Source organism: Pleuronectes platessa, chromosome 6 (assembly GCF_947347685.1).
Source record: "Pleuronectes platessa chromosome 6, fPlePla1.1, whole genome shotgun sequence".
Classification (NCBI taxonomy): Eukaryota; Metazoa; Chordata; class Actinopteri; order Pleuronectiformes; family Pleuronectidae; genus Pleuronectes; species Pleuronectes platessa.
In genome coordinates, this window is record NC_070631.1 from 18,615,915 (window position 1) to 18,636,411 (window position 20,497).

General features: G+C 38.3%; 1 protein-coding gene across 4 annotated transcripts; it reads right to left on the bottom strand.

Annotated features, from left to right (window-relative positions):
- Nucleotides 1-2,834: 2,834 nt before the first annotated feature.
- LOC128442155 (solute carrier family 26 member 6) lies at nucleotides 2,835-20,261 on the bottom strand. Of its 4 annotated transcripts, none has more exons than XM_053424433.1 (22): nucleotides 20,217-20,261; nucleotides 18,017-18,224; nucleotides 16,591-16,801; nucleotides 16,030-16,169; nucleotides 15,151-15,290; nucleotides 14,866-14,976; nucleotides 13,810-13,985; nucleotides 13,096-13,260; nucleotides 12,228-12,380; nucleotides 11,820-11,902; nucleotides 11,558-11,705; nucleotides 11,357-11,470; nucleotides 9,870-9,947; nucleotides 9,404-9,499; nucleotides 9,102-9,208; nucleotides 8,854-8,923; nucleotides 7,933-8,025; nucleotides 6,353-6,463; nucleotides 6,046-6,177; nucleotides 5,548-5,602; nucleotides 4,734-4,855; nucleotides 2,835-3,515 (listed from the first exon to the last, which is right to left on the bottom strand). In XM_053424433.1, exons 4-22 carry the CDS (start codon nucleotides 16,155-16,157, stop codon nucleotides 3,492-3,494), a joined length of 2,106 nt encoding a protein of 701 aa, XP_053280408.1. In that variant the 5' UTR covers nucleotides 16,158-16,169; nucleotides 16,591-16,801; nucleotides 18,017-18,224; nucleotides 20,217-20,261; the 3' UTR covers nucleotides 2,835-3,491. The 4 variants fall into 4 exon arrangements, with proteins under 4 accessions (XP_053280408.1, XP_053280411.1, XP_053280410.1 ...); XM_053424436.1 differs by having other exon boundaries at nucleotides 16,412-16,801; XM_053424435.1 differs by lacking the exon at nucleotides 20,217-20,261 and adding an exon at nucleotides 19,968-20,106.
- Between the last annotated feature and the right edge of the window lie 236 nt (nucleotides 20,262-20,497).

Genomic DNA, 20,497 nt, shown 5'->3' on the forward strand with positions numbered 1-20,497 from the left:
ATAAAGCAACAGACAGAGCAGATACTGTCCAACTAACCAGTACGCTAATTGGCGAGAAGTTTCAGGATCTGAAAAGTAAACGAAAAATAAATAAGAATTATTTAAATTTGCTAACATTGAGCTGATGCGTCAGACAACCATGAAATAAACTCAAAGCTCAGAACAACAACCTCCGTCTGCCCGAGTTTTACATGTCTGTAAAGTTCTGAGAAGACATTTGGAAAACTAGCGGCAAGTAGCATAATCATCACTACCATTTGACTTCAGATGTCTCACCAATCAGGCACAGTTGGTATGGCCCTTAAAAGATGTTGTAAAAATGGAAAAGGCTCTTGATAAGAAAGGGTTCCCAACCCCTGCCCAACATTCTTTTTCTTGGGGGTTTATTTAGAAACTGGGCTTGTTTTAGGAGAATAGAAGCCTCTGTCCTTGTGGCCTTGCTGGATTTAACATAAAGTTGTATTTGCATTTATTTGTTGAATATGTCTTCTTGTGTCATTATACAGGTTTACAGCATAAGGTTACACTGAAAATCGTATTGTTACTGACCTCTAGTGGTTTGAACTTCTCACCTTGATGCAGTGATGTATAGTGTACTACAGGATGTGGTGAGTACACAGTAACAGGTACAACCCATTTGTGAAGACACATATTGCTGCCATATGCAGATCATATGTCTGTAGTCTGTAGTTTGACTGAATTCCTGTACAATGGGAGGATCTTTTTGTAAAAAAGTTCTTAGACAGACTTTTAATCCAAGTCATTACTTAAGTGTGCCTGTTCTGTAGCAACTCATTATGACTCAGAGAGTTCCAGTTGAAACTAACAGTGATTCATTATGTCTGGGTTTACCTAACAGAGGATTCTTGTAGCTATAGATCTTTGTGCTGGGGCACTGGAAATGAATTAGTTCCAAGTTCTCACAAAACTTTTCTATAGGAATGAGACAAACAGACAACATGCTACATAAATGTACTTCTTAATTATCTTTTTGTTTAAATATGTGACTCAAAACTTGATACATTTTATGTGTTCTGAGCGTTGGAATCAAATTCAACCGTAAGAATGAATTTCTTTGACTGAAATTTTGCTCCATCTTTTATAAAATTGAGGCTTCTAAAAATAGGACTGACGGTGACAGCTTCATTTTATATTCTATTAAATTATTTTAAATTAATGTGAGACTTTATATATGACAATGTGTGAGTAAAACACACCTGTCTGTTTTTTAACATCTACCTTATATATCAGAGCAGACTGAAGGATATGATGGCTTAAATATTCACTCTTCCATAGAGTGTTAATCAACAGAAGGAAGCATGTTGCAGTGTTACAGAATGTGAAAACTTCCTTATGTTGCATTAACTGAGCTTGGATCATTGTAATGAGCTTCATCTGGGAGAGGAACTGAGATCTCTCATAGATCAGCTTCATATGTAAACAGCACTACCGAACTCATGTGCAGATGAATGAGTTGCAGACTGGAGTCTGAGTGGGAATGCAACAACGTGTCACAGTGAGAGTTGAGAGGAAAAAACATTACATCCAGATTTAAAGCATCATTTTCACAAGTCCTGATCTTTCCAGAGGTATTTCAGAGATTTCCTGTGGTCGCATCACCAAATCTAAATGTTTTTTCCAAGGAAGATGCGTCACATCCAAACAAGATGGAAATGAAGGCCTTCCATTGTTTGGATTTTTTCTTGATGAGGACCTTATTCCTAAACTTGGTCCGTCACAGTTCACAGTCCTGACCTCAGTATATCCTCCAAAGATGTTGGACTGGTTTCCTTTTTCTTTTTTACAGCCGCAGAGGATTTCAATTTGACTTATAATTAGAATGTTTGGTAAAATAGGGGAGAACATCTTGCTTCACAAATATTTGCAAAGACAAATAATAATCAATTTAAAACTCATGCGTCATCGGCAGAGGGAAAAACAATCGTGGATAATCTGAGGTGTTTCCTTTCTGCAATGTCTGGAATTTTAATGGCCAGAAAACCTGAAGGGCGTGAAACCTGAGCCAGATGGCTGACAAACATCCACTCAGGCACTTCATCAAAAGAAGGAAAGCCCATGTTTTTTTTCTTCCTTTTTTCACCGATGTGTCTCATATCATGTGCAGTTTCCACGAAGGAACACACTTGGATACTGTTGTTCAGTGTGTGGTCATGTGTTTCTCATCAGTGTAACTCATGTCTAACAGACTGTCAGCAGGTGGAGGTAGATCACTGCTATGAGGCAACAGGCCACGTCATCAGGTTATGAAAATATTGCCTGTGTAATTTCAGTTCTGGCCTCGTGATTAACATTTTTCTGTAACAGTTTGTCTTGTGTAAAACTTTCTTTGGTACAAAAATAAAACAGCACCCGTGTGCATGACCCTGGTGGTGGATCTCACTCTGATCTGTCAACCTGACATTCCCAACAAGCTGGAATTTTTGTGTATCCAAGTGTGGATGCAGTTAACTGGTTTTCCCCCCCTGGTGGTTGGCTGCAATATCTGTCATGAATCCTGCCCTTTCTATGTTAGTGGATGGAACATGGGCCAAAATAAAAACATCAAAGAACACATTACATACATTTTTCTGAAAGATGTTTTTAGGTAGTTGTTATCACAGTGAAGTGTTAATGTTTCTGATACCTTTGTTTTGATTTAGTTATTAGCTAAAATAGAAAGAGTTGAGTCCCTATGTCTGTGGGAGTTCAATACAAACATGATCACTACTGAACAGTCTCAGGTTCCATATGACATCAATAGTGCAAGATGGCGGCACCTGTATCCAGGATATCCGACCTTGGTTTTAAGTACAAGAGGAGACGCATCGTCCATCTTTATACAGTCCTTAATACCAATAAATGTTTTATTCCAACATTATCACAATCTTACAAACAAAGTCACTAATGGTCAAGGGTCATCAGCAAGTTGTTTAAACATGCTTTTGTATCTGGGTTCCCACAGTCATAAAATTCCAGTGAAAGTTAATAAATTAGAAAAGCAAGCCATTACGAAATAGCATTATTACAAAAATTGTAGTATTGCCCTATTAAGGTATATGCATCACCCCACCAATGCTTTCATTATATTTTCATAAATAGATGATTAATACACATCATTAACGATTAAATGACACACTTATAAATTTATTTAAAAAAGCTGGCCAATAAGACACAGAAGAATGTCAATATGCAATAATACGCTTTATCTACAAGTGTATTTGTGATACTGCTTTGATTTGTATTCTCCTCTAGAGACTGGAAAATTGCTGTGTGACTTCATATGTGTATTCTTTGGTCATCTATTGGCACTATGTTGCTTTGCCCACATAGTTATAGCGTATGCCAGCATACGTGCCTGGCTGCATGTGCATGTGCAGGTATGCAGATTTGTGTGTCTGTGCTTGTGACAGACAGAAGTCCCAGTTGTTTGATGCTCAGAGGATAAAATCTGCGTCACTGCTGATACTGTCCTCCATCTTTCCTCTCAGGACTCAGAAATGTGTCATTATGTTCTCCTGTGAAAAACAGGACAGAACAGGAGAAAGAAAAAAAACAGACCAATTTTAGAAACAATATTTTGATCTAAAACCTTGGATGAACATTACACAATATCAGAAACACTGGTTTCTGTATTTCTGAGGTTTGATATATATATATATATATATGAACAGTTTGATAAAAGATGTCTTCACTTTGCACCATGTGGAAAGTATATCAATCTTCCTAAGTGGAAATGAAAATGTAACAGCAATCAATTGTAGTGAAAAACCTCAGAAACCTTGTCTGTTTGCATTCATTTCAACAGTTTAGTTTAATGAATTGAACTAAATAGATGTAAAATTAAATAAACTCAATGGACCAGGTTTTAGCTTGACCAACCTCTTAACTTACTTTAAAAACCTCAATCTCCCTCTTTCGTGATCCAAATAAATACTTAAGATTAGCAGGCAGACACAAAGACACATGGAAAGATATAAAGTAACATACACACACTTCTCATGTGTTAAGACAGAGAGTCATGCTCTCTGCTGGGATGAGCAGTATTCCTGACGCATATTGATGAAATACAAAAGGCTATTTAGATGTTTAGCTGTGTTTAAAAATGCTAAATAAAATAAAATATTATCTCGTACTGTAGTATTATAGTGTTACAAATCCTGTTCCTAATGTGTGAAATCAATTGGGAGGCAAATCAGGGTGCAGAGTGAGGATCAATGCACCAGCACAACAACAACATTTTAATCATTGTCCACTAAGATGAGCTCAGTACACTCTGCAGGCAGCTGAATGAACTCAGTCCTTCTCACAGTCTCTTATCAGCGAAGCGGTGGAGTAATTCGATTTTTACTTGTTTATCTTATATTTTATTATTATGCATTCCCCGGAGCTGAGATCAGTCAAATTCAAACATGTGAGCCAAACCCAACTCAGCTGCTGCTCCTGCTGAAAATGTGTAGCGCGTCATTTGTGGAAATAATGTCATACAGACTTTGTGTTTATATCACATTAAAATACCTGTAAACAGGAAGAGAAAGCAAGGCATCATATTGTGCATAAACGCGATTGTGTGTGCATTAAAATTACCCTGGAGACCCCATATTGGATTTAAATCACTAGAAGTGCAAAGTGGAAGAAGACTTTCTTCCTGGAGTCTCCACACACCTCTGTTCAGACTGCAGTGTGTGATATTTGAGGTGTGTATGTGTAGGTTTGATGCTCAAACAGTACATCACCTCTTCCTTCTTTCTGTCTGACTGATAGTACAAAACGGCGTCATGGATGGTGGAGAACAGGCAGGACTTTGTCACATTGTCTTTGAAGAATTCTCCGGTCTGAAGGTTGTCCACCACACCAGCTGGAAAGAGACAGAGATAGAATTGAAATAAAATGAAAATGGTCAATCCAAATGCAAGTTCAAACACTCACCGTTTACTTTTTCCCTAGGCTACTACATGAGATCCACTATGGGTAAGTAGAGCTGCTTATCCTCTGAAATAAACTAGATGACTTTTGGTGTTAGGATTGCGGAAAGCCACGTTATTTTATTGGGCCATATGTAAAACACTCCCATTGTTTAGCTTCCCTTCAGACCAAATGCAATGTTGTCAATGTTCCCACTACTGCATATCAGGCCAAACCAGGAATGTTTCCTGGAAAATCGACTATGGACTGAGCAACTTCCTTTGCAGGAATTAAAAAAAATTACATAATTGAACAGCAGAAATAACAACCAGTGTTGTTGGAAGAATCCAGATGGTGTGTGTCAAAGCGGATGGGTACTATAAATGTTAAAATACATGTGTTGCACCCATCCAGGACAAAAAAATCATAATGGAATTCTGCAGCATTCCAGACAAGCAGTCATGGGACCACCAACTCTAGAGAAATACATTCTACTTTGAGGGATTTAAAGCTTTCAAAACTATCTCCGAATGTATTTAATAAATAAATTCATAAGATAAATAAATCTGACCTAACAATCCACACAATCTCTTGGCAGTTCTAGTCAATTATTCTAAACTATTCTAGAAATGTAGAAGGACTTACTTTGGCAGCCAGCAAGAACCACATCGATACCAATTTCGCTGTAGTCTTTCTGGATCTGAAACAGACCAAAACACAGAGCAAAGGTCAGACTTGGGTTCATTCAACTAGTCTGATGATTACATTTATTGTAACTGAATGGCAGAGGAGCTAAACGATTAGGAGAAGGACCAAGGTTTGTACGGAGGATAACTTCTACTTGTATGAAAAAAATCTGCCACAATTTATATAATAAATAAATAAGGATTAGATAAGAATGAGATAAACTCCTGAATCAGCACATTTTCTAATGCTGGGATGAATTTAATTATTAACCATCGAGTTTCTGCCCTTTTGTTCCGAACATTTCTTCATAAATTTTTGATGAGGAATGATACATTTTGTTTAAGAAACGTATACATTTCATTTAAATAATATTAAATGAAATTAATATTCATATAAATTCAATTCCTAATTTTTAAAATGGAGACGCATGATTTGTCCCCCTTGCCATGCTCATACATTTCGTAGCGCCTTGATTCCAACAGTATCCAGGAAGTTGACAGGGCTGAGGTCAAGAATGATGCATCGTGGGTGTGACGGATCGCACGCAGTTTCTGTCTCAATGACAGCAATGTCCACCTGCTCTGGCTCCTGAAGACGAGACATGACACCACAAAGGAGGCAACATTTAGCCAATGAAGGTCCTCGGTGGAAAGTTTGTTTATTAAAAGACACCTGTATTTGGAATGTGCAATGGGCAACAATATTTTAATGTCAAAGAAATAAACTCAAAATTGTGCATAAATGAACTACATGTCTTTCTCACCATATTTGTTCCGTTCTTCTTGGCTTTCTTTGCATTTGCCTTCTCAATCCTCTTCCTTTTGGCCTCAAGTTTCTTCTTTGCTGACAGGATCTTGGCAATATCAATGTCAGACTAATAGAAACAGCAAAAGACAATTGGGACAAAGTTTCCATTAGTTTTCTACACTGGGTTAAATAACAATATTTCCTCTCCAAGAGTAACTATACAAATAACTTTCCGGTATACAGGTGTATATGTTTGCATTCGTGCAAACTGTTTTTGAGATAACAGGAAAGAACATATTACATGAGGTATGAATCCCATGTGAACAGAAAAGCTTATTGAGATGACACTGTTTTACTATAGTAAATACTGCAGGGCCAGGCGCAGCAATCAAATATTTATCAAAGGTTTCACAAGCTTTGTCGATTCAGTCTAAACAAACCAACAGGACAGGTCGGGTTTGTCCACAGAACATTATGAGCTGTTTAAGAATCTCTTACCTGCTCTGAAAGCTATAGAGCTTTCACTTGAGGGTTCTGGTATGCAGTAAACTTGGAATGTTTCAAATTGAAATGAACTTCCCCTGCATTCATTTTGTATTTTCTCAGACTCAGTTGATAGTACCCACTGAACGGACCCCTGAATTATCTGGAAGATTACAATTTGAGTTATCTGAATCCGAAATCGGAATTCTCACATAAACATCAAATTTTCCTCACAGGGGTCTTCTGATGAAAAACGGTTTCAGTATTCACATGGCCTCCTGACTAGCATTTTAGGACAGATCTGATTAACTGTGAGCCGAACCTTTGAGTAGAAGCTAGATGTTTTCATCTCAAGACTATTGAAAAACATCATTACAACCAACCGATTCAAGTCAGTCTCACCTGTCAGTAATGACCTTTCAACCTTAAAATGAGTGATTGAAACCAAATTTTAAGTTGAAATTAACGCTTGAACAAACACCAGTGTGATCAGAACTGCACCTGGTGTGAGAGAAACACTTTTCACCCAGAACCAAAATACCATAATTTATATGGCGACAGTTTCTCTCTCCGTAGACAATCCTGCAGTTCCTGCCACTTCTATGAAGGCTTATTGTGCATCAAACAATAGAAAGTATAGAGCGACCCAGTGGCTTTGACATGTTGACATTTTAATAAATGAAGCGTTCCATTATCACCCTCAATTATTCAATCTCGACTTCTCCCCCTCTCCCATCCTTTGTCATCTTTTTTTCCAGCTTCCCTCAATGTGTCTTCCCATGTATCCCAAAGAGACGTGACAGAAGAGAAGGAGAAGAATGGGTGGGGGAGCAGGATGTTTAAAAAAAAAAAGTTGAACGGAAGAAAACATTGGGATGACATCTGAACAATGTCTGTCACAGTCGTAATGTGTGGATTGTGGAAAAGTCAGCTCAGTTTTTAGTGTCTGAAATAATGTTAGCAGGGGAGGAGTTAATTGCATGGAAAATGTGAGGAGGGAATGTGGGTTGTTTCTTCTCATGTGTGTGAGTGTGTGTGTGTGTGTGTGTGTGTGTGTGTGTGTGTGTGTGTGTGTGTGTGTGTGTGTGTGTGTTTGTGTGCGTGTATCCTCACCTTCTTCCCCAGGGCATCTTGATACATCTCAGCATTAGCGAAGTAGAGAGTAGCAGAGGAACGGAAGATTAAAATCCCTGGCACCTGCTTCACCTAAAATCAATAAGTTAATCGTTTAAGTAAGTAAACTTAATCACTATATTTCGCATACTGACAAATGCTGATGATAACACAGCTAAAAAGTAAAATCACCTAAGAGGAAAGTAGCACTGGAGCACACGTCTCAGCATAAACTTTGAACGTCAACACCATGAACACTATGTTCAAATGATTATTTACACCAGTTTTCATGGGCGGTCAATCCGACCATTAGACTCAGGTATGATTTTAGTAAGATGTAAATCTAACTGTAAACACATCCCAATGACAGTTTCTGTTTATCTACCTTTCCATTTATGCAATGGTCGCAGCCAAAATACCCCCCCTGGGTTTTTTACATTTAGGGTAAAGTAAGAAGCAAGGGGCTTTGATTAAAAAAATGGTTAAGGGTGCCATTAAGGCATATTGCCAAACCATTGTGCAAAACCAATGAAATATATATTCTTTGCCAGACCAAACACATGATTCGTGAGTTTTTCTTTTTATAACTATTCCTTCAAAAGACGAAAATATACAGTATAAGGGATCCACAGGACCCTCACACTATTCTGTGCTCCGGCTCTGCAATGAGGACTGCAAGTGAGGTCGAGCTTTAGTTGGGGCAAAGTAATTTTTTTTTGACTACCTCCATTTCCAAATTCTGTGTTTGATTCTTCACTTTAAAGTGACGGCCAGAGAAACCAAGGGAAGTTATTCAAGGCGTTAACTGATATTAGTACCTTAAAGTATCATTAATCTATCATTTATCTCCGAGCATTCTTGCCATGTCTGTGCCAATGCTTGTCCTGTTTTGAGGTAAATACTTTGTGTCCTTGTGTATACCTGATTGTACTCTTCCAGTGGCCTGTAAATGTCAGTGCCTGGGACCTGCCCCAGCAGGGAATACTTAGGGCTGGAAACACACAAAACAAAGATATGTTACTTTGATTAAACACTTTGTGTTTTAGTGTGGCCTAAAAAGTGAAGGTCAGTTCTTTGTTGGGTGTGGTGTTTGATAGATGAAGTTCAGTTTGACACGTGGTCTGTCATTGATAGTTTATAATTGTGGATGGGCGGCTGTGTGTCCCTACAGCTGTGTTCTGAAGATGACGGTGAGCATGGAGAAGCCGATGCTAGCAGCTAGTCCGATGTCAGGGTTCAACAACACGGTGAGGATGAAGGTGGCCACCCAGATTACCTAGGGAAAAACCGGGAGAGATGAGTTAAATATTAATGGGTGGTAAAATGAGACTAATGTGAGTTGTGGATTTCTTTAGCCTATAATGCAACTGGAAGACATCCGACAGGCCACAGTGGGGTACATGATATCAAAATATTCCTGAATAGTTTAAAAACATTCTATGTTTCTTTTTCTACTTTTAGGAACACTGACCGCATCAACTCTATTTTTTCTCCACAGTACAGGGATGTCCAGGAATTGCTTTATCATGCCATGGAGGTTGACATAGATGATGGCAGCCAGCACTGCCTACAATATCAAATATGAAACAGTTCATTAGAGCACTTTTGATTCTTGTAACATGATGGACAGTCAACTTTTCTCAAATAAACCCTTCACATGTTACAAATGGGTAACAGTCTTTAGTATAACCCTACAGTGTTTACAGTGCTTTATTGAAATAATGGTATCTTATGATAACTCTGCTGCTCATTTTATATAAATGACTCTGAAATATTAATATAATTATTTTAATATCTTGTCTTTATGTTTTAATTATCTATTATGTTGGCAGAAGTCACTCACACACACACACCCACACACCCACACCCACACAAACACACACACACACACACACACACACACACACACACACACAAACACACACACACACACACACCTTGGGCAGCTCCTCAAAGAGAGCTCCAATCCAAAGCACGATAACAAGGATAACAATTGCAGATAGAGCTCCAGCAACCTGTAATGAAGAGAGAGAGAGAAAAGATGGAGGAACAGTGAATAAAAATCATATAGAGGGATCAGTCAATGAGAGTCAAAGGCAAACTACAGGAAAGATGGCTGTTGTTGTGGTTATTAGTATGAACAAGTATGGGATTGTAAAACCTGCTGTAGTTTCATCAGTCTCTCCTCTCCTCTGTCATGGGCCCTTAACTGATTAATTGTGTTGTCAAACTAAATCGTTCAAGCCTCTCAGCAAATCTGTGTTTGTGTAGGTGGAGTTCAACAATGTGAGTGAAAATCAATTCCCAAAGTGTTTTTTTTAATGATGCCACTTATCACAGCAACGTTAATTATGACTGGGTTTTACTCTGCTCAAGCTGTGTGATCGCCCAGGTTTGTGGCAACATGCAGGGTGAGGTGTTAGGAGGAAACTAAAGATGTTGAAAAATGACCTAAATACTTACAAAATATTTGTAACAAGTGTGGAATAATAACAGGAAGGGTAACACATATGCAAATTAAATACAGATTATCCAAGGTTTAGAAATTGAACTTGATAATGATGCTTCACAAGCAGGACAAGTAATAATAATAATTATTATTATTGTAATTTGGATTTATATATTTATATAGAACCTTTCAACGTACTTAAAGTAAAATTTAAACAAATCAAGGACAGTAAATAATGGTAGGGATGCAACGTTGGGACAATGGAACTATGTGGTGAAGCCTCTGCAAAGTATTGCAGATCTCTGACAGGAGAGAGTTCCAGAGGGGGGGGGGGGGCTCCCACTCTGAATCCCCTGTCATGGTGGCTTCGGAGGCTGGAGGGATTGATGTGTGAGGAGGAAGATTTTGTATCTGACGAGGGACTTGAATGGAAGCTTGGTTTGGGTTGGACCAGAATGAAATGGGAGTCTGGGAGTGACAACCAAGTTTTGGAATGCTGGTTTTGGAACTAAGATGGTGGTGGCAGATGTTTGGACCAAGGGGGAGGATGTAGATGGTGAAGAAAAGGGGTCCAAGCACAGAGCCATGGGATACACCTACTTTGAATACTACTATGAATTGGCCGTTTGTATTATCCCTGTTTTAGTTGATTTATGTAAGTTAAAGTAATGAGAACTTTTTTTTGCCTAGAGCTTGATCAAAAAGATCATTCTGATTTTTCCTCAATCTGTCCATGTTACGAGATCCTCAAAAAATACCAAGTATATATTTATAATTTATATGTATAAATTTGGATGAAGATTGATTATAGTTTATTATTACTGAATATGTGCTGTTTCATCCGATGGTGAAAGCCAGTGAAACAGTACCACACATACATATGTACTTTTAGCTATACTTATGCTATATTTTTCAACACCTTGAGATGTAGGTCAGGTAAACAGACCCTTTGCAGGTTAAACAGCCTCCACCAACCTGAGATTTCCCTCCAGTGCTCTCTTGAACCATGCTGCGAGACATGGAGCAGCTGACTGTGATACACTGGAACATTCCTCCGATAGAGTTACTCAGACCCAGGGCGATAAGTTCCTAGATCATGAGAAATACACTATTTATGTACAATGCACTAATTTTAAAACATCAGGTCATACCTGTATCAATCTTTCACCTCCCTACCTGGTTGCTGTCCACCTTGTATCCATATTTTATTGCAAAAATTCGTCCCAGTGAGATGGCAATGCCGTAGCCAACCACAGACAGAGCGAAGGCGTCCCCTATCACCTGACCAAACAGAGACACGTTTGGGAGAACCGGGGGCTGGAGACTGTTAGAAGGTAGAGACAAAGTCGAATAGGTTATCCATTTCAAATACTTCACATTTCTCAAAAACGCAGATTCTTGTATATTTGCTGTGGGTTGTGATTTATATGTTTCTCACCCTGAGGGAATGAGTCCCACCACATCCACTCCATATTTCTCCTCCAAGTTCACCTGCCAGGAAACGACTGTACCAATAACGACCTGGAGAAGCAAATAAGGGATACATCAGTGTGTGTGTGTGTGTGTCTGTGCGCGTGCATGTTTGTGTACATGTAGATGTTTTTAGACTAGGTTGAGGGCTAGAACAAGGTTTAGGTAAGGGTAAAGCATGTAGTTGTAATTGTTAAGTTTATAGTAAGGGGCTAGGTAATGCATTAGGTCAATGGGTATCCTCACTACTACATTTGTGTGTAAGCGTGGATGTGAGTGCATGTGTGAGTGTGTGCGCATGTTTGTTAATTTTTGAAAGGAACTAAATAATCTTGGAATGAATTATTAGTGCATGTAGTTATCCCTGGATACTCACAGCGAGCAGCTCCACAGGTATAGGAACAGGTATTTTTTTACCCAAGTATGCATTGAGCTCCTTAGCACCAATAAGGCAGACTATGGTGACAGCACTAACCACCAGAGTACCAATATTTGTTTGTGGAATGAGATAACACAACTCTAGCACCGTCTGGAGAGAGAGAAAGAGCAGGATGATTGGTTAAATGGAGGAATGAATGATACATGACATAAAATTCATGAAAATACAAAGTCCATTTGATATTTTGCCATATCGACTGGATATAATTATACAACGGAGTCAGTTGGGTCCCTTGTATGGTTCTGTTATGTTGTGGAGATCAAAGTATTCATAAATAGTAAGGAAGGACGGAATGAAAAACGTATTGTGTGACACTGAGTGGGCTTGGCAGCTGTCTGAAACCATCATTAAAGTTATTTAAAAGGTAAATAGACTTAATGTGAGCAAAATGCAAATACTCACAATGACTAATGGGCATGCCTGTATGCTTCATTGTCAGCTGCCTCTGCCTTTTTACATGACAACGCATTCATAGTGAATGCACAGTGGAACATGTGTTCACTCTAAGTGCACTGACTAAGGTTAATAATGGGATGAATCTCAGAGGGTTGCCACATTAGTGGACTTCAACAAATGTTCATATTCATTGATCAAAAATGTTTTAGAATGGTACTGAAGCAATCAATTAGCAAATTAACCAGCTCATCCTTGGAACATTTGTCAACAGCCATTGAAATTCATTTGTTATCGTCATTCTGTGGTTAACAAATTTTTTTGTTTATGTTTTTTCAGACAAGATAAAATACATTTTTTACCTTTTCAGATCTAAGCAACATGTTAATGTCGGTGGTTGTGTCCTTCTTACATATATCAACGCCAAAGGTCCGCTGTATCTCACAGGGTTGATGCCGAAGGTGTATTTGAGTTGGGACACAATGACGTGGATGGCAGCTCCAGTGGTGTAACCTCGGACCAGAGGCTCAGACAGGTACGTCACAACAAAACCAAACTGGACCAGACCAAGCAATATCTACAGTACATAGAGATTGAAATACAATGAGGTTCTCAGTGGCCGTTATATATATATATTTTCAAACCTAAAGGAAATGTATTTAAAAAAAATCCGAAAAACAATTCATATTCAAAACCTCTGATTTTCTAACATTTCACTGTCACCAGTTAGACAGTGTGCATTAGATGCCTCCAACTTCTACACTGAGAGCCTGTACTGATCTTCATTATGACGCATTTATAGAAACAACAGTAGCCTTTTGCACAATGAAAGCTGTGCCCAAATATGCTAATCATTCCATATTTTTAAGAAAGAAGCAGAAATATACAAGCCATCTGCATTATTGTCACAATTTGACCTTTTAGCGTATAGACTCCTATTGGATGAAAATTTAAAAAGATTATAAGCATGATGCAGCTCCCCTTCATGCTTTTGAACTGATCAATAACTTCCTGTAATCAGCCTATAAATGAGAGATATTAATGCCTATAAACAGATTTTCATTGTCACTGAACATTACTCCTGACTGTCTCCAATATGGCACACCTCCACTCATCTAATGATTACCTGAAATATTCCAGTTAGGAAGGTGACAGCTGCAGCCACTTGGACTCTCATTGCGTCTCGAGACATGGTGTCAACTATGCTGGAGTTTGACACATTGTCCCATATCATAAAGTCTGAGTCCGGGGCTAATCGATCGGTCACTCCTCCTATCATCACGCTAATCACTGCAAATGTACCTGGAGGATGAGAGATAGAAATATAAGCACTCATGTTTACTGGCCATGTTAAAACATACCAGATGTCGGAGAAACAATTACATCAAACCCACATTGGTCCTGAAACCTACAGTTTTCCTCTGATACCTGAGTGATGGTTTCTTACATATATGTGACATCTGCTGGAAAGTCACATATTTTAAAAAAGAATTACAAAGCTTGATGAGCTATTTCAGCCAGCCCTGGTTCCCAAAGTAAAGGCCCCATTTGCTTCTGCTTCGAGTTGTGCCCGATTAATCATCAGGACGAAATGTTAACGACTGTATTAGCCAAAGTCCATTTCTAAGATAAAATAAACAAATACATGAATCATAATGAAATAGCCACTGTACCCTGTTTGTGAAAACCCAATATTCTTTTGGATTCTAGAACAGGTCTGGATTAATTCAGGAAGCAGAGTCATTTAGCCTTTGGATAGTTTTAAATTCTGCAATATGGCAACAGTGGCTATTGGATATGGATATTGTTGCATTATACCAGACTCCCATGACTGCTTCCGGATAAGCTGAAATGTATCAAAGGAATGGCTTTAACAATCACTTCAATAATTATTATGTGGGAGTGTCTGCTTTGTTACTTATGCTGACATCCTGTCAAGTTTTAAGATCATGATGACTGTAAGATAAAACAGTCAATCAAATCGGATCACATCTTTATATGTCAAACTTTATTGCTGATTCAAAATGTATTTTTCACTGAAGAGTATTACAATGCCAAAAAATGATTGCTTCAGTCTGTTGCTATACCTGCTTCATCACTTGTTCATTGAAGCAAATCCACATATCTCTATAACAGATACATTCCCACTTGTGCAGATGCAGCATTGTGCTGAGGTACAAACCTATTGAGATGTGCTTGGATGTGCCGAAGATGAAGTAGACGAGGACCGGGTAGAAGGAGGAGTAAAGGCCAAAGACTGGAGGAACAGATGCCAGCAAAGCATAGGCCATACCTAAAGGGAAAACACAGAATAAATATTTATTACCATCCAGGGAAGAGTTATATTACAGATGGTATTATATATTGGGTAATATAATGGGGGATACACAGCATTTACAATATAACATATAACTTCTATACCTCCAACCTTTTACTACATCTCTAATATGTGAACCTCCATCCTCACCCTGTGGCAGCTGCATGATCCCCACACTGAGCCCAGAGATCAGGTCACCGATGGCGTTTTCTCGGATGGGGTAACGAGGCAGCCATGATAAGACAGGGATACTACTCAGCAGGAAGCTCTTCAGGCGGGGACCAGAACACCTGAGTTTGGATGTAAGAGTGACCGACAGAGCGAAAGAAGAAAGAGAAAAACAAGTCTTTGATATATGCTTTGATATCACGGGTGCAGAATGTGTCAGCCCTCATCTCGAGGCTGACCTCCCGCCCTTTTGGTTGTGTGCAGCCTTCTTCCGATTAATACAAATTAATAATCTTATATCCTTTCTGTTTGTATTTAACTGTTGGCTTTTAGGGGGCATTGATTGAGTATATGATGCATTTGTCCCGTGAAATATTTCTGGGCCAAAACAATTGTCATTAAAGAACAAAATTGTAGCCGTGGATCATCTTTTGTCATAGCTGACATATTCATGTTAAATGGCCTTTTAGAAATACTTGTATTATATTGTATTGTAGTCATATTTAAGCATGTGCGTTTACATTGGAAAGTCAAAATACATATAAGAAAACAAATTAATTCTGAAGGTAATCAATCAATCAATAAAAATATATTTGTATAACCCATATTCACAAATAACAGTCTGTCTCATAGGACTCAACAAGGTGCAACACCCTCTGTCCTTATCCCTCAACAAGAGTGAGGATAAACTATCACAAACACTCTAACCCATGTAACTGACTATTAAATTATGAACAATGGGTGCAGTCACTGTATTCTTTGTGCTTTATTACAGAAAGAATATAGCACATGACCCCAAATGTCTTAGTATGTCATTGAGAGATTATATGAGAACAGTAGATTGGATGTAGTCAATTTTACCTCATTGACGTTTTAACCTTCTCCGAAAGAGGTGTGTGTAAGTCAGACTTCTCTCCCATCTCCTCCACAGCCCCTTCATCCAGGATCCTTCTGTGGACCCTGTAGTTCATTGTTGTCCCGTCTCCCATGGCGAACACCAGCTTTACATAAACCCAAAAAGCATTTCAGCTGAGAATCTTCCCTTGTGTTGACCGCAAAAGTATAGCTTTATTCAAGATAAAACTAAAGTAAAACTAAACGACTAATACAATTTTGTTTATTTTTAATATTTGTTGACGGGAATATAGCTTTTTTAGTCTCAAAGTTAAAACTAAAGACCCCTATGGGACTTAACTGTTCATCTCCACACAAGCAAGTCTGACATTTTTTTTATAATAATTACCTTGTGTTCCAGTGGTATTTAACAAACTTTTTTTAAGTTCCAAAATAAAAAGGTTGCGGCTTTTACAAAAATCCCAGAAGAAACTGAAATTAATCCCACAGGTTATTGTAATGAAATGTTTTCTATCCTGTTGGCTTCTGTCCGTTTTTTCCTGTTGATGAATAAGTTCCTTCACTCACAATGTTATATCTCCTCTTATGAAGAATGACTCCTCTCTGTGTTCAGCGGTGCCTGTGCCTCAAATTGAATCCAATGTACGGGTTTCCATCAGATCCAAGTGGTTAAACGCAAAACGCTGCAGTCGTTTGGAGGAGTTCCAGCAAACAGCTGAAGCTAAGGCTCCATTTCAAATCCGAAAGGGTTCTCTCGGGCAGTGCTCTATCTTAAGACCTGGAAGAGATGAATAGATAAGGCATACGGCGGCATCGTTGTGGTGGGAGAGGGCAAAGTTCGAAACTTCCAGCTGGAAATCAAAGTGTCACAGGTTGAACATTCATTTTGAATTTATTTTATCATTTACAAAGTGAGTACTTCTCAGTTTTTAGTAACCGTCACAGCTTATTTTATTTATTTATTATTTAGTGACTCTAGTCAACCATTTATTTATATCATTAGTGTTATCAATGTTATCTTTTATGATTGGATTAGTCAGCCATTACAGCCGGATTGTTCTTACCTAACAAGAGGATGAATGGGAAGCTGCATGACCAAGCAAATAGACAAACAATGTGTGTTCCTGAGGAAGATTTAAAGACCCTACTTTAATTGACATTTGTCTCACACTGCTAAACTGAAAATTATCACTAATCAGGTCCCTGAGCTTCCATATGACCAAATACACTACTTTTCATTGATGAATTATCCATGTACTTCATGTGCCTATGGCTTTAAAGCTCGACTTTGCACAATCGTAAGATAACCAGACGGATCTATCGTACAAACAGTATTGTAAAGCTGAAGAAAACATGGTCAACCATTTGATTACTGCTAACTAACGCTTCAACTTTTTAACACAACATAAAATAACTGTTAAATAAAAGAGATCAAGAAAAATGACCATCACAAATTCTCTTTTAACCCACTCTGATCCAATGGTGATGTCTGTAACCATCCGTCCAAAACAGAGGACATTCTGTTGAGAATGGGTTAATAATCACTGAACATTTGGCATTTGCTTAAAAAAATTACTTAAAAGTGACTTATCAGATCACAACCTAGCAACATCCCAACTACTGACCAATCAGATCAGTGGAACAAATTAAGCAATCATTGCCACAGGGTCCCGACACGAACAACAGTGCAGAGTTTAGAATAAAGTGACAAGAACATAGATCCATAATTTCCAGACAGGGATTGGGAACATTTTTCCTATTGTGAAAATTTTTAAAATTTGCAAAACAACACCCTCGCCACATAATATTTGCTAGTCATTTAAAACATAATTATATCAACTAATGAAACTGAATTGTGACTTAATGAAAGAGATTCACAAAATGATTAAAAAAATAAAAACTGAGAGATGAAAGCCCCTAAAATAAAGCAATTTAACTGTTACATTATGTTTTATTAGATATTTACCAGTTATTGAACAGACATCTCACTAACCTCTCTAATGCGATGGCTGGAACTGCTTTTCTTTGGCCAGGTGTCTGATGTCAGATGGTTGTGATGCTGATGCTATTTACAGTGGATTTTCCGTACTTGGCTCTGTCAGTCTTCAGAAGAGCCAAGTTGTGGCAGTCGGTTTTAGAAAGAACAGCTCCCAGCAGTAAGTTGGTACAACAGGCGTATGTCTCATCAGAGAAAGAAAATCCTAAGAACATACAGACAGTCAGAGCTGGAGGGAAGTTTATGTGCCAAGTTTTACCTTTTTTTCATCTCAATGATTTCATGTTGTTGATTGTTACACATATTAAAACGATTTGTCATTTTCCCAAACATCCAAACTTTCACCACCTTTTCTAAAATATCCATGAACTTTCCATTTTGTTATAAGTTGTCTTATGCCATACTTTCGTAAATTTCAGCTGAAATTTTATCATGAATTTCTTTTATTATAATACTTGCTTAACGCTGTCATGGTTTTTAGAACAATGACAAACAGTAGATACCTGAAAACATTGGTTGTTTTACTCACTTAGAACATAGAAGGAACCAGATGAACGCTAGCTTGTGTTACACTAGAGACCGTTTCAGTAGCTGCCTTTATGGTGTAGGATCGAAAAATACAGAAAAGAAAGTATATAGAGAAGGAATTCATGTGGAGTAATTTCTGTAAACAAAGTAACCGCAAACAGCATCCCTGAAACATTGTAGATACTTGACAAAATCTACACAGGAGCTATTCAGTGTAATGAGAGAATCAAGTGGAGGGAACCGAGCTGTTGACAGGAAGTCACCGATGCTCGGAGCCCAGTCCGTTTGCCTTTGGAGACAGATTGATGTTTTGATATGGGACAGATGGTAGGTTTCAACAAGAGATTTCTTTCAGTGAGTTTTGGCTGCTTGACAGTTACATCGATCAAAGTGGTTCAGTATATAAAAGACTGACCTTTACTGGAGATTTTAGTGTTTTTATTTGGTGTTAGTTTACACAATGACACAATGCAAAAGCCTCTGTACACACATTTAGGGGCAGCTGTGCCTGAGGGGTAGAGCAAGGTCGGCAGTTCGATCCCCAGTCTTCACCATCTGCATGCCGAACTGTGCTTGGGCAAGATGCTGAACCCCTAATTGCCCATTATAGAGCAAAAAAGTGCTGCTAATAGATTCACTGTATGAATGCGTGTGTGAATGGGTGAATGGCAAACTGAACTGTAAAGCTCTTTGAGTGGTCAAGACTAGAAAAGCTTTATATAAATACAGACTATTTACATTCTTATGATTTCACTTCTCTTTTCCATCTATGTTTTCAGCAAACACTACGGTTTTGACATACTTTCATCACGTTAAGCATCTGAAACTTTCCCAGAGTGACCTGATCCAACACTCACTGGCACACACGCTTTATTTATACTGTTTATATGATAAGATGCTGCGAAAGAGTGTGTGCCAAAGTGTTGGACCATGTCACTCTGGGAAAGTTTCAGCTGTTTCAGCTGGTCTAAATGCAGGACGCACTAAAGCAGAGATGGAGGCAAATTACACAAATAACCAAAATCTAAATTTGTATCAAATGAAAAAAACACTAAATTTAGAAGTGTGGGACCAGACTGCACCGTCAGAAAGTTGAGGGTATAACTACACAAAAACGAGGTAAAATAATTCAAAAGTGTTCTGCAACACTGATATTTGATTATTCACAGCAAGTTACAGGGACTTAAACTATTGACTTAAAACACACACACCAGAACACACATGCAAATCTGGCTACTCAACACTCAGTCATCCCAGTACAGCAGAAAGAACAACAAGCACATCAAACAGAAGAAATGCACCATTCAATGATAAGTCAGAATTTAATAAGACCATGAAAAACAGAAGTTGCCTCCTCTAATGGTGTCTATTAAAAAAACTAAAGAAACAGAAGCACATTTGTAAAGAAAACATTGCAAACCTTTTGTAATGTAAAATGTTTAATTTTGCTGAACTGGAACACAGTCCTTTTCCAATTTGGAGACGCAGGTGGCTTAAAAACCTGAGCAGCCAAGTCTTAGTCCCTCTCCAAACATGAATATTTGAACAAAACAAATTTTAAATTATTCTTTAGTTTGATAACATGAGCTAAATATACATGTCACATTCTAAAGTTTAATTATTTAAGTCTGGCATTTAAAACATTTTATATAGGAAAAATTGATCCTACCAAACAAAGGCCCCATATGTTCTCACTAAAAACAGGAAAAAAAAAAGGCCCAGGTGATCTTCCTGCCCCCTTTTATAGACTCCGCCCCTTGGCCTGGGGCCTTGTGCTTGACTTCCTGTTGGCTTTCCTCCCACTTTAACATAGTAGTATGTGGCTACGATCCAGAAGCAGACTTCCTGAGGAAGATGGTTGTGTCACTTTAAGTATTGCTGCCAACAAGAATCGTGGGATGGCATTTTCTTCCTTGATAAGGTGATAAGAAAGGAAGCATTAAGGCTCTT